The sequence below is a fragment of the Cyrtonyx montezumae genome, unplaced genomic scaffold, assembly GCF_038088225.1.
Source record: "Cyrtonyx montezumae isolate F1298 unplaced genomic scaffold, pur_monq_1.0 scaffold_3, whole genome shotgun sequence".
NCBI lineage: Eukaryota > Metazoa > Chordata > Aves > Galliformes > Odontophoridae > Cyrtonyx > Cyrtonyx montezumae.
This window is the reverse complement of record NW_027072034.1, coordinates 129224794-129237917: the sequence shown is the minus strand read 5'-3', so window position 1 is coordinate 129237917 and position 13124 is coordinate 129224794. Positions and strand designations below refer to the sequence as shown.

At 37.7% G+C, this 13124-nt stretch overlaps 1 protein-coding gene across 4 annotated transcripts in view; it reads right to left on the bottom strand.

The window, feature by feature from the left end:
* Nucleotides 1-13124, bottom strand: part of TAFA2 (TAFA chemokine like family member 2) — a 182230-nt gene that overhangs the window by 44478 nt on the left and 124628 nt on the right. For all 4 annotated transcript variants that reach the window (XR_010622577.1, XM_065743370.1, XM_065743371.1 and 1 more), the window contains exon 2: nucleotides 10884-10990. Coding sequence is in view for 3 of the 4 variants with exons in the window: in XM_065743370.1 (XP_065599442.1) it covers nucleotides 10884-10989 (106 nt within the window). In the remaining variant the exon portion in view is untranslated. The remainder of the gene's footprint in view (nucleotides 1-10883; nucleotides 10991-13124) is intronic.

The window sequence follows — 13124 nt, the reverse complement described above, 5'->3', positions numbered from 1 at the left end:
AATTAGAAGGTCAGATTTTTAGTATTATTTCTCTGCAAATTTCAAGAATTCTTCCCATGTTTCTGCATGTTTTATCATAATAAGGAGATATGGAGCAAATGACAAATCCAAATTTTCGAATGAAGTCTTTCTTAACAGAACAAAACATTTGCAGTAGGATGTGAAGATAGATATACATGAATCTGTCACAAACAAAATTTTGTCAGCTTCTGACCTGTAACACAAGACTCTAACTGAGCACCAGAAATATAAAGACCTTTACAATTGTATTTGGACATTATGACTCTGGAACACAAGAATAATTTTTAGGCAGATGAAGGAACTACACTCAAACTGAGACCTTCTGCTGAGATTTTCTGAAAGTCCCAGGTTTGCATTTGTTTGTTTACTCTTTGGTATACCAATTCAGTGAAGTATTCACAACTAGTCTGGAGGTTTGAATTCCCACTTCGTGAAAGAAATGAGCTCTGACAGGTGTTTCAGAGAACTGAAGGGAGATGCCTCTCTTAGGCATGAGGTGAATAATTCTCTGAGTCTTTGGTTATACTTGAAAATCACTAAGTGTTTTGCAGAGCTACTATAAATAAATGATAAGCATTTTAAAAACACTGAAATGGGCCACATAAGCTATTACATCAGTGATGACTTTACGTTTTTCTCTTTTACTCATGCCTCCTGTCTCTGTGCGCATAGGCACAGGCAGACACAGACTTTGCTGCCTTGGAGCTGCTCGTATGTGCAGCTTGGGCTCAGACCAAACCACCGATCTTCAGAATAAATGAGACCCTTTTTTAAACCTCCACTACAGTGAAGACTTCCAGTGAGCATTAAAGTAGTAAATCTTTCCCTACCCCCCAAAGAAGAAAACTAAAAGGAACTGTTGAAGGAGGAAACTTCACAAATTGCAACAAATAAAAATAATTAATAAAAAGAAAAAAACACATAAAGGATTTTTCTCCCGTAATTCTGCAGAATAGCTGACTGATTCCTAACATTTTCTTGGCACTTGCATGACTAAAGAACAGCTGTTCTAAAATATGACTTTGTACAAGCAATCACTTAACGCTGCCATAGACTAAATTCAGTGAAGAGTGTCAAGAGAGAAGGGCAGAGTCTTTAGACATCATCAGCAGAAAATTAATGCAGATGAAAGACAGATTAACATATCCCCTGGATGCTATAGAAGTAATCTCCACATGGGATGAAACTTTCCAAGCACAAACCTCCAAACCTGAATACATGATATCCCCTGAGCAGAATAACAGGTGTGTGCAATAGATATATACAGGGTAGTCATCGCTGCACATATGGAATATGAGTTGAAAACCTGAGGAGTAGCACAAAAGAACTTAAGACTAGACTAGAGTTCAATGTTAGAATTTAACCTATTCCTCGCATAACAGTTTTACATATCTGGTTAATGTTAAGGATCAGATTCTAATTATACTCTGATGTTGACCCATTATGTTGGACACATTTAATTTGTACAAAACATAAGGGAAACTGCAAACTATTCAGATTTTCTTTTCTTTTTCTATATTTTTCTAATTCATTTTTCTATATTCTTGTTTGATATTCTCAAACATTAATAAAATTTTATGAGAGTTTCCCTGAGGAAAAAGGGAAAAAAACCAAGTTATCATGCTAGTAGAGAAACAACTAATTGGTTTCTCTACCAAAGAAAGACAATTTTATGGTCTAAGCTACAAAAGATGTAAATAATTTTCTTATTTACAGCTCCTATGCTATCAGTCTATACTGGAAGGATCCTCTTTAAAGACAGTACAACCAGTATAATCACAACAAATAAGAATGTTTCCAGGAAGGGAGACAAGACTGGGAAGTGAGCATAAGTGGCTGCAGTGCTCCCATTAGCTCAGTGCAGTGTATCACACTACCTTATGGTGCATGACAGGAATTTCTCAGTCACTAAATAGTTCTGTAGATACAGAAGGTTGTATTTTAAACCTGGAAATGCTAGAAAAAAAACATGGACTTAAATAACATAGTGTTATGTGCTATATTAATTGAGCACTTAACAAGTTAATGAAACAATAAGGAAAAATTCTAGGCAACAAACCCAAGAGACTTGCTATTAAAACATTAATTGAAGAAAGGTAATTATCAAGGAAGCTAAAAAGTTCTTTCATACTATTTTTATGAGTCTACTAAAAATGGTACATGAAAACATAAGCTCTATGTTTCATACGTTAAAGAAATATAGCACAACATATTACTTAGTGTACATAACAAATCATCAAGGCTAATTTGAAACCAAGAGAAAAAGTAGATAGCATTCCAGTATTTGGGAAATGTCAATGTTCAGTCTAGATAGGTCAAGTAACAGCAAGGTAAGTAAAGAATCTATGGGTTTGGGTTTTTTTTCATTCTTAGCATCATACAGTATTTTCCTAACAAAAAAATAAGAGAAAGATTAGTCTTCAAAAAATGGAAATCAGATTAAAAAAATCAGTTGACTGATGGGAAGCTATTCAAGGAGAGACAACATTACTAATAAATGAAATTGCTGAAAAATGTTAAGAAGTCTGGCATTTCTAGCTGTAAAATCAACCAAGTATGTAACTTTCACAAGATTATAATCTTTTCTGCAATCGTCTCCTTTCAACTGTAGCACAAAATCTGAATGTATTTAAGAATAAATACTATCATATAACTCACAAAAGGCTAATAATAATTTGACACTGGAATTACAGGATCAGGCCCAAAATTAAGAACCACTAGATATTTCCATTTTACCTGTCTTAGAAAAATGTCAAGAAACCGTAACACTAGCCTAAAATAACAGAAAAAAATCAAAGTAATCAGTATAAAGGAAGATGTACGATATCTCTTGCAACTTTCCAACTTCTCTCTCCATGGGTACCACAAGGACAGCCCAAATTTAGTCCTCAAGGTGTTGGTGTTGGTGGTGGTGTAAAGGAGGGCAAAAATTAAGGCAATCATTTAGTGTGATGGAACTGGTAGCACAGATAATAAATTGGCATAATTCTGCTGTTGTCTTCTGTACCTACATCCCAGTAAACCACCAGAACTACTGTCATTTTAGTGACCAGAGAAAATTATTTTCTTTTATATCCTGGCATAATGCCAAGAAGTACTATCTACTGAACTCTAATAGGTATTGTATTAACGTTTTAGATTGCATTGACAGATACTGATATGAAAGTGTTTGACTGACTGTGTTCTATTTTATCTTCAAGCAAATGGCAATTTTGAGATCAGGTTCTTATCCTGATATGCCTAAAACTTTCAATTAATGCTGAAGCCAGATAAGAACATCTAATAGCTTTCTTTCTCGTGTCTGCTAAAATGGCTATGGTATTCCTTTGTTTCTATATTTAAACATTAATTACATTCAGAATTAAGTTAGTGAAAGCTGCACACAAAGCATTCTCATTTAAGAGAATCTATCTCTGGGACAGAATCTCACAAGAGATAAGATTATCCATGTTTGAGCACATTTGGCATATTTGACAAAAGAATTTGATGAACTAGTACTGACAGATCAACAATATAGGAGTGGATGCCACCATCCAATATTTTGACAGTCCCCAGTAACATTCTCCAGCATCACCTGAAAACTCCTAAGACATTGACACACATATCTGCGTGTTTGCAAATTCCCTTTTCTAAAAATTCAGTTTTCTCCCACCTAATCCCCATCAAGAACTTGGGAATATACAGAACAACTCTTACATCCTTTGAAAGGCCCACACATACAAAAATGACATATTAGACACATACAGTGGGATCTGATTCCATACAAAATGTTATAGCAGGCACTTCAAAAAACTGCAAACAGAGAGAGATATGGTATTACTGCTGCTAATCCTTTATGTTATAGCCTGTCTCATGTAGCTGGTGAGATCTGCAGTCAGGTCACTCTTTAGATCAAAGCTGTTCAAATATCTTATGTCCCCAAAGAATGCCACTAACCTCAGTAGGACTCTTTCAGGAAGGAGCACATAGCTACCTTGTGCTTACTTAGCTGGCTGGATGGATGTCTTTGGTCTGGTTTATGTACTCTACACTAGTTAATGATTTTAAAATTGAACGCAAACAGTCTCCATTATGAATGCTGTCTTCTACACAGTGTAAAATTCTCAACAGAAAGGGTACATACACATCAAAACTCTACAGCCTCATGATTCTTTCTACAAAAATATAGAATTTTGAATACCTGGGAGGTCTCCAGTGTTTCCATTAGAGCTGTTCTTATTTAGACACTGAGACTTTAAACACTAGGAATGTATATCTCAAACACCAAAATAATAGGTAACCTCCTATATGCCAAAATAAAGCAAAATAGACAGCATTATTTAGCTGAAATAAGTTATACATGTTCACCTCAGCTTCCAAACATGATTGTCAATAACTTGTATGTTAATGCAAGAATAAGACACTAGAGCAAAGTTCTGATAGAGTCCTTCACCCACTTTTCTGAATGACTGTAACTCCCACCGTGATGCCCAGCAGTAGAACCTGTAGTACATATTATGCAGTGTTCAAGTTTATATAGCATTCAAGATTCAAGATTGCATACAAAATACAGGAAGACCAAAGTCAGTCACGGGTCTGTGGTGGACCTTTCCTAAGAGTACTCTAAAACTTCAGGAGGACTTTGAATTCAAATTCCTTATTAAAAAAAGCAGACAAAAATATATCTTATAACAAAGAAATCGCAGTGGTTCTGAACAGAAAGCTGAACATAAGTAAAAGATCTTATAAATAAATCTGCCCTTAGTCATATGGCTTCTTCAATCCAGGTCTGACCTTGGAGCTGAAACCTTCAACACAATCACATAAAGCTCTTTAAGTCCTTTTTTTCCATCACCTCAAAAGGCTGTGTGCTTGTTCATTGATCTTCACAGTCATCCCCCAGTCTTTGCTCCAGCTGTAGGCATCCTGTCTGTGTCCTTTTCAACCTGACCACCCGTGTCCTCTGGAGGCTTTCTCCCAGAGCCACCAGAGCAGTACCATTTGGCCTGTGGCAAGCAATCAGTATGAGGCAGTGTCTTCTGCTCTGTGGCTTCATATTTAAACACACAGCAAACAGCAAATCAGGAAGAAAAATAAGCAGAACTAAACATCAGCGCCCAGAAGCATCTCCACTTAGGCATCACCTCTACTAAACTTCAAAACTAGAGGTACCATGGCAAAGATTTGTCCTGGAAGCCTAGTGAGTGCAAGCCGGTACTAGACTTTAAAGACCGACGTCTATGCTGAGCATGGGATCACATGTATAGCATTAGATTTACACATAGGCAATGAGATAAATGTCAGCTGATGGATAACTGAAAAAAGAGAGTCTGTCTGCAAGAAAATCTAGCACAAGGGTCAGACAATCAATGCTATCTTTAAGGTGTGATTCATAACACTGAGTTTGCACAAGATTCACCATCATGCCTCAGTTCCCACACACTTCTCTTACCGTACAAAGGAACCACAAGTATGACACAAATCACCCATTAAGCCAAAAAAGATGTCCTAACTCACCACGGAATTTCACTCCTTGTGCATAGAATGAATACAAGGGCAGAGGTAATGCACACAGGCCATTAGCACACATTTTAACAAAGTGCTATATTATCTGTGCTTAGAACAGATCAATTCCACACTCCAGGGGTCAGGCAGAGCCAGGAGCCTGTCACACGCTGACTCAGTGCAGTGTTAGCATTATTGCACTTGCAGAGAGAGCCCCAGTGAACATTAGAAGCCCAAAGAACAAACCTGTACGACACCACCTGCCCACAAGGGCTGGGGGTCATTCCACTGGCTATGCAGAATCAGAAGTAGTACTGACCATATTGTCCTAAGTCAGGCATGTCCAGCCCACAGACTACAGACAGCATGCATCCCAGTAGAGTTCATAATGTGGCCTGATCCCTACTGCCATGCCATCATAGCAGCAGTTCTGGCCCCGTCTCAGCAGCAGCTAAACATTGTGCCATCTTTGCTTCCTGGGCTGAAACCAGGGCACCAAGAGAGCACAGTGCAGTGCTAACTCAAGTGATGGCAAATAATTTTTGCATTTTGATGCACTGTCCAAACACAGTCCCGTGAATAGTAAAAAATACATTGCCATGCCTTTTGTTTTGCTAAGGGAATTTGAGAATAAAATCATTGTTATGTTTGTAATTCCATTTTCCATCAACACAAATACATAAACTACATTTTTTCAGATGGAACACACAGTTGCCATCAGACACTCAACTCAAAAAGTTCATCATGTCTATCTACTAGACTTTTATAATCTCTATATCTTACCAGAGAAGAGTATCCCCCAATTTCACAATCACACTTTGTGCCATGACTTTCTGGCAGTATGTAGCTTTGTGAACAGTTTACTATCAAAAACCTCTCACAAGCAGATTCAGACTAAGAATTGCAACCACTGCCATAGATCCAGACTGATGCAAGGTCAAATATCCCACGAGGTTTATGTTTCTGTTGCTCTTTTTTTTTTCCAGTGTTTTAATCAGAATTTTAGAAGTTAAAATAATTTTTGTTACTTACATACATTAACTACAGTATATATGAGAGCTGCTCATAAATGATGCCTCCTGTTTTATTATGTTGTCCCACAACACCAGAGGTGGATGTTTGTAGTATGGCAGCAGAGGTTGAACCTTCCCACCAATATTATGTTACTTGTGGCCATGTGACAGATGGCAACAGTGGGGCAGTCAGATAGAATGGCATCTGACACTGAAGCATGTGTGAAGCAAAGGTAATAATTGCACCTATTTCATTCATTACCACTTGCTGAACTTATTGAGACCAAAGAGTGGTTGTGAGCACAGTGAAGTGGTGGGAGGTTCATTTCAGCAGAGGTGGCAGTGCCCACAGGTCACCTCTGCTGGAGCAAGTTAATTTTGCCTGGAGAAATAAATTTATTATATTTTTTGTAATTTGGACAAGTAGGCTCAGACTGAAAAGCATCCTTAATTTGTTCACACAATTTTATTCTGTTATCAATGTAAAAAAAAATAAATTCATTATGGAAAACTCAAATAAATCAAAATTCTGAGAGAGTTTTGTTTAAAGGTAGAAACTGTGTCACAATTTTGCTTCTTGTTTATGAAAGAGTGCTTGTAAGGGACGCACTGCTATATTTTCTTCTCAAAAGGTCCTGTCCTATACTTGAAATCTTTAAAACAGGTTAAGATTCAATGGTCAACAAATAAATTAATGTTCCCTATGACAGAAAGAGCAAGGAGGCAGTGGTGCTGAACTGATGGCTCCCTGACACATCTGTCAGCGAAGACGGTATGTTTGCACAGGTTTATTTGCTTTCCAAGGGCAAGAAATGAGTAGGAGGATCATGACCAGTCTCATAATATAAAACTCTTATGGATTTCTTGAAGTAAAAATATTCTGGTCACCCTGAAAGCATATCAGTTTTAAGACTTAAAATACTGACAACATCCTTTTGGATACTGACATTCCACGCTTTACTTGTCTTCTCATACATAGCTACTGCAGTACAAGCATATAAGGTACTGCAAGCTGATTCATAGTCACACTTGCTAGGTAAGACATACATCTTCATAGTATGAGTTCCCAGTGAAATAAAAAGGAAAAAGTTGAGTTCCTTCTTCTTTTCTGAAGATAAAACGGTGTTTTCTTTTAAGCACCATGAGGGCATACTTCTTTCAGATCCCAGTCTTTCCTTCCAGACTGATGAACCTTAAACAATCAGCCAAGACAACAAGGGAACAGAAGTATCTTCAAACCAATCTTCCCAAGGGAAGGAAGGTATGACTTGCTACTTAATTACCTGACAACAAAAAGCTGTAATCTGAAATCCCAGGTGACAGCTTTGGTGGTTGCAGCCTCAACTGGGCCTTATGGCCTGGTTACCTATCTCCTGCTTGAAGCCTTCCTTCTCTTGCTGCTGACCTGGAATTTCTTGTTTGTGCTATATCACTGAAATAAACGCAACAAGTCTACAGATGGCTTGTCAGAATCAGATGTTTGTATCACTGCTGAAGTCTGTCTGGAGAGCAGAATGCTCATTAAACAATTTTTCACACGTTGATGATCTTTCCTTCTTTTTCTTTCTCTTTTTTTGACAATAGCCTTCAGAAAAATATATGGGTTTAAGAGCTGGTGCAACTGATGCATAATATGACTAAATCAATAGAGGAAAGTAAAGATTTTTTAAAATGTAGATTATTGATCTGTGAAACTGTAGGGGCTCCTTCGAAGTCATTAGGGTTTGTCACGTCAATATGTTAGTAAGGACTTCTATAAATGAAGATTAATGATGCTAGGGATAATTATCACTGAAGAAACTCACACTTCTCTCAGTATTTGGACACTTTTGGTGAAGGTGAGTAGTGCCAAGTTCTCCCTGAGTGCACTTTAGTTCCTTTTCTGCTATTCGAGTAGGGGGAAGAATGTTTTTGGCAGAATGCAAGTTAAACTACTGGTTTCCTTGGCAGGGGTAATTGAATTGCCTATCTTTATTTTTAAATAAAAATAGCCCCTATATAAGTTGAGTGCAGCTGCTTTGGAAATCTACTACATCTATGACAAAATCCTCCTGAATATTTTTTTCCCTTTTAAAATAATCTGGACATGTATAATAGTTGCTTTTCTAAATTAAACACACAAGTCATGTTTCTTCTTTTTATGGTTCTCTGTTTCATATAGTTTGTTAAATAACAAGTTATATGACAAGTTCTAACTTAAAGAAGAAACAAAGCTTTTTTTCAACTTGTTGAAATGTACAGAATTCTCTAAAAGCTGACTTCACAAGAAATGGAGGGGAGGGGGGGAGGGGGCTCATGTTAATATGTTTTTTACCTAAAAACATCCAGCTGGCATCCGTTCATGACTGGCGTTCCCCAGGAATCAGTATCAACAACCCTTGCAACGTTACAGGCTTGGCGCAGAGTGCATGGAAGACTGTGTGGTAGAAATGGACCTGGGGGTGTTGGTCAATGCTCAGCTAAACATGAGTCAGCAATGTGCCCAAATGGGCAGGAAGAACAGTGGCATCCTGGCTTGTATCGGGAACAGTGTAGCCAGAAGGAGCAAGGAAGTGATTGTCCCTTTGTACTCTGCACTGGAATGGGCTGCCCAGGGAGGTGGCTGAGTCCCTGCCACTGGAGGTTTTCAAGAAATGTGTAGGTGTAGTACTAGAAGACATGGTTCAGTGGGGTTACATTGGTGGTAGGTGGACAGGTGGAATGGATGACCTTTGAGGTATGTTCCAACTTTGGTGATTCTATGATTCCATGAACAAGTTTAATATTTTTCAAGTTGTTTTTATTCTACAGCTAGGGTTCAAAATACCAAGTACTGTCCAGATAACAAATGGTATGGCTCTTCTAAGTTTTCCTTTGTATGGATATATCTGAAAAGATAAAACTGATTGGAGATTGTTTGATTCTCAATTCTGAAGCACTGTTTTCCCAAATAGTCCTCAGGATTCAATTTTTTTTTTTTTTTTCCCAGGAAGTGCCTGCTGACAGGTTTCATTCATGAGTTTTTTCAAAAAGAGTGGTAAACACGCTTTGATAAAGTTTCAGCTGGACAGAGGCAAACACAGCTTGATCAGCCTTTTGTGGATAAAATAAAAATGATCTGGATATGGGCCTTTTGATTTCTAAAGAAAGATAATCGAAGACAAAAGATTTCTGAATATATGCTAGGATATCTTGGCTGTTTTCCAATAAACTGTTTTCTAGCAAGCCAGAACACAAATCCACATTCTAGTTTGGAGAGAGAAGAAAGGCTGAGCAAAGAGAGTCAGCATGGTTCCTGGCTGGCACAATGCCCATCTTTGGTGGCCCGCAGGAAGTCTGATACGAGACTGCACCTAAATCAAAATTCACAGAAGACTTTACAGAAAGTTCCTCTGTGTCCTGAAGTCTTTAATCAGTGAGTATTTTGAAGAAAATTATCTCCACACAGCAGAAAACTATCTAGCATATGTATAAACTATAAAACTATACAGCGTATATATAAAAGTACTTGCTCACAAAATTCTATTATCAGAAGGAAAGTTACAAAATGAAGTCAGATTATCTTGTTTGTTTTATTAGAATCATTCCGCATGTTTAATTCCTTCGTTCTTGGAAGGTTATATCTCACTCTTTTTTTACACTAATTGTTAGAGCGTATACTGATCTCTAATAAGACAATAAACAGCCAGCAGACACTATATGAAGATGAGAAGTGGATTTCAAAATTGTAGATCCACAGAACTTTTTCCATTTCTTAAGGACAAAGAAAAAAAAAAAAAAGGAAAGCTAGTTTTCCTTGTCCTTGTGTGTCTGCTTCTTAAGGTCTGGAACAACTAGGAGGAAGTAAAAACTCACAGTGTCAAAGTTTTGGTATAGTTTTTGGTCCCATATTAGAAATGAAGCATAGGAGACAGACAATACTGGAGAGCAATGGAGAAACAATCACACTCAGAAAACATTATCCATGAAGTTAGCACTAATACATAACTGTACACAATAGCAACATAATGTTTCCAAAGTACATTGCAGGAATTCATCAGAGGCACATACAGAAACTACTCAATATAACGATTTTATAACATAAGCATTTTTTCTTTAATTTGATTCCTTGACTTGCCCATCTTCTTGCATCACCTTTTAAACTACACCCTGATTAGAAATGGACCGAGAAGAAGATACCAAAATTAGAGGTTACTGAAAATGTAACTGAAATACTTAAAGTCCACTATTTAATTAATAAAAGTCCCTTGGGTTTTGATTTGTGAACCAATACGACACACAAATACTTATTAGAGAAGAAAAAAAAAAGGTCCTATAAAGTAGACACTTCTGAATTTGTTGACTAAAGGCTGAGATATGACAATATAATAAAACAGAATTTCTTACCTTTATGATGATTTGCCCCAGATGCTAATTTCCCCCAAAGCGTTACAACAAATATTATTATTAGCAGCTTCCCTTTCGTTGCTTTCTGTAAGTATCTTTTATTCATCCTGCAAAGAAAAATACACAAAAATAATTACTTCTTGTAATACTTCTTTACAAAACATTTCTAAAATTAAGGAGAATTAAAAAATTATGTGCCTAGTTAACATCTCTTAAGTCCTAAATTCTGCTTATCTCTAAAAGAGTTATATACAGCATCAGTATAACATCTCCCCTGTTTTGTCATCATTCCTTCATCCTGGTCAATACCAGGAGAATTCAAAACCTCCACCAGTTTTGTACTAAGGCCCAAGCAATGGTAGCTCTGAAATAGGTTTTGCTAAACAAAAGCAGTTCCTCTGGTGCCTTGGGCCTGTCATGTGCAGTGGACTTTTTAGCTTTTGGGATTGCAACTCTTTTTGGATTCTGCTCATGAGTCATAAGGACATAACAGATTTAAAGAGATTTACAGCACATATACAAACCCATCCATGGGAGAAATCCTGTAAGGAAGATTTGAGTAGTTGGAAACATGGCCCCAGACAGGCAGATTCTCTAGTCTCTCTCCTATCTGTCCAAAGGGTAATGAAAAAATTTGATTTACGGCACCAAAGGAAATTGCACACATCTACCCTCATCTTGCTCAGTGATGTTTTCATTGCAACAGTAAGGTTCTGTGGTGGTTCAAGTACAAGGTAACATAGCTTATTTCTCAGCAACCTCCTTCAAAGACAAAATACTGCCACAAAAACATGTTCAGGATCATAGGCTGTAGTGCTTAAGGATTACAGCTCTGCAGAGAGTGGCAAGACATATAATAATGAAACCTTCTCTCAATTCTCATTCTTTGTAGAAGAACCCCAGGGATCTGGCTAAGAAACAACTCAGCACAATGGTCACGTTTCTGCTGATAAGTCAATAGGACAATGATGCCTATTCCACCTCATTTATACTAGAAAAGCAACAAATTTGGTCACTTGAACAAAATTATTGCCATTTTACAATGCCTGGAACAAGGCTGCCTTCTCTTTCTGACCAGAAAAAAAGCTGCATTGCTTCAGTGTGCTTTCACATTTTTCTCCCATTATATTCATGAGATGCCTGGAAGATTTTGAGAATATCCCTTTTGCCCTATCCATGCACAACACGACCTTGTGCAATCATAAGCTCCGTGGAAAGCAGACCACTCCTGAAACGCGGAATTATTAGCAACCTGTTCAAAGTCCCAGACTTCTTTTTAATTCTTCAAAGCAATTCCTTTCCTCAGAGCAAATTGCTTTCTAATAAAACAATACGCACTGACAAGGCAAGCTCCAACACTCCACAACCCAGCCCATGGTTCCCACACTCATAACCAGACCACTTCCCACAAAGCTGTCAACCTGGCTCATTGGGAGACTGTTGAACATTGTTAAGATCCCACACCAGGCTGTGTGCAACAAGACATGGCAATTCAAATTCACAACCCACTGAGGTACATACCAAACTCTTTTATGAATTCAGGGCAAAGAGAAATCAGCATCCTTTGACAGAAATCACACATCTATAGTGTGTTTGCTGGAAGTTCTGCTATCATGTTTACCAAGAAAGGTGAGGAATAAGCAAGGACTTTATCCAGGACGGTGGATATTCCCCTGAAATCCTGATTGATTAACATTCACTATGGAGGTCACCAGTGCCTTCAGAGTATAAACCAGATATTCATCATCAGCTTCACATTTATGAGGCACTCAGTGCTAAAAGGAAATGTACTATTTGTCACTGTAAATAATAATAATAATAATAAAAAGAATACACATTCAAGCATACATTCTTCCACAGCTATTACTGAGAAAAGAATATGAAATAACTCTTTCACTCCTGGAGTGTCTTACTGCACCTCCAATGCTACTGGTACCAAGTCATTAAAAGGAATTTTTTCTTCTTCATCTACCCAACCTTACATAAAACCCTGTGGGATTCAAACCATTAAGCAAACCAGACTGTAAAGCAGCTGTTGCAAACATACAGCAGAAAAATGCACAAGGAAAAGCAGTAGCAGTGGGAACAAAGAGAGAACACTAACCTAACTGCGTGGGAACAGCAGCCCCTCAGGGCAGCAAAGTGAGGGTACAAACCTCTGCTCACAGCCCAGCACCCCACAAGGTGTAAACCACTGAATATAGCAGAAGCTGTTCTGCAAAGCAAAGGAAAGTTTCAGCT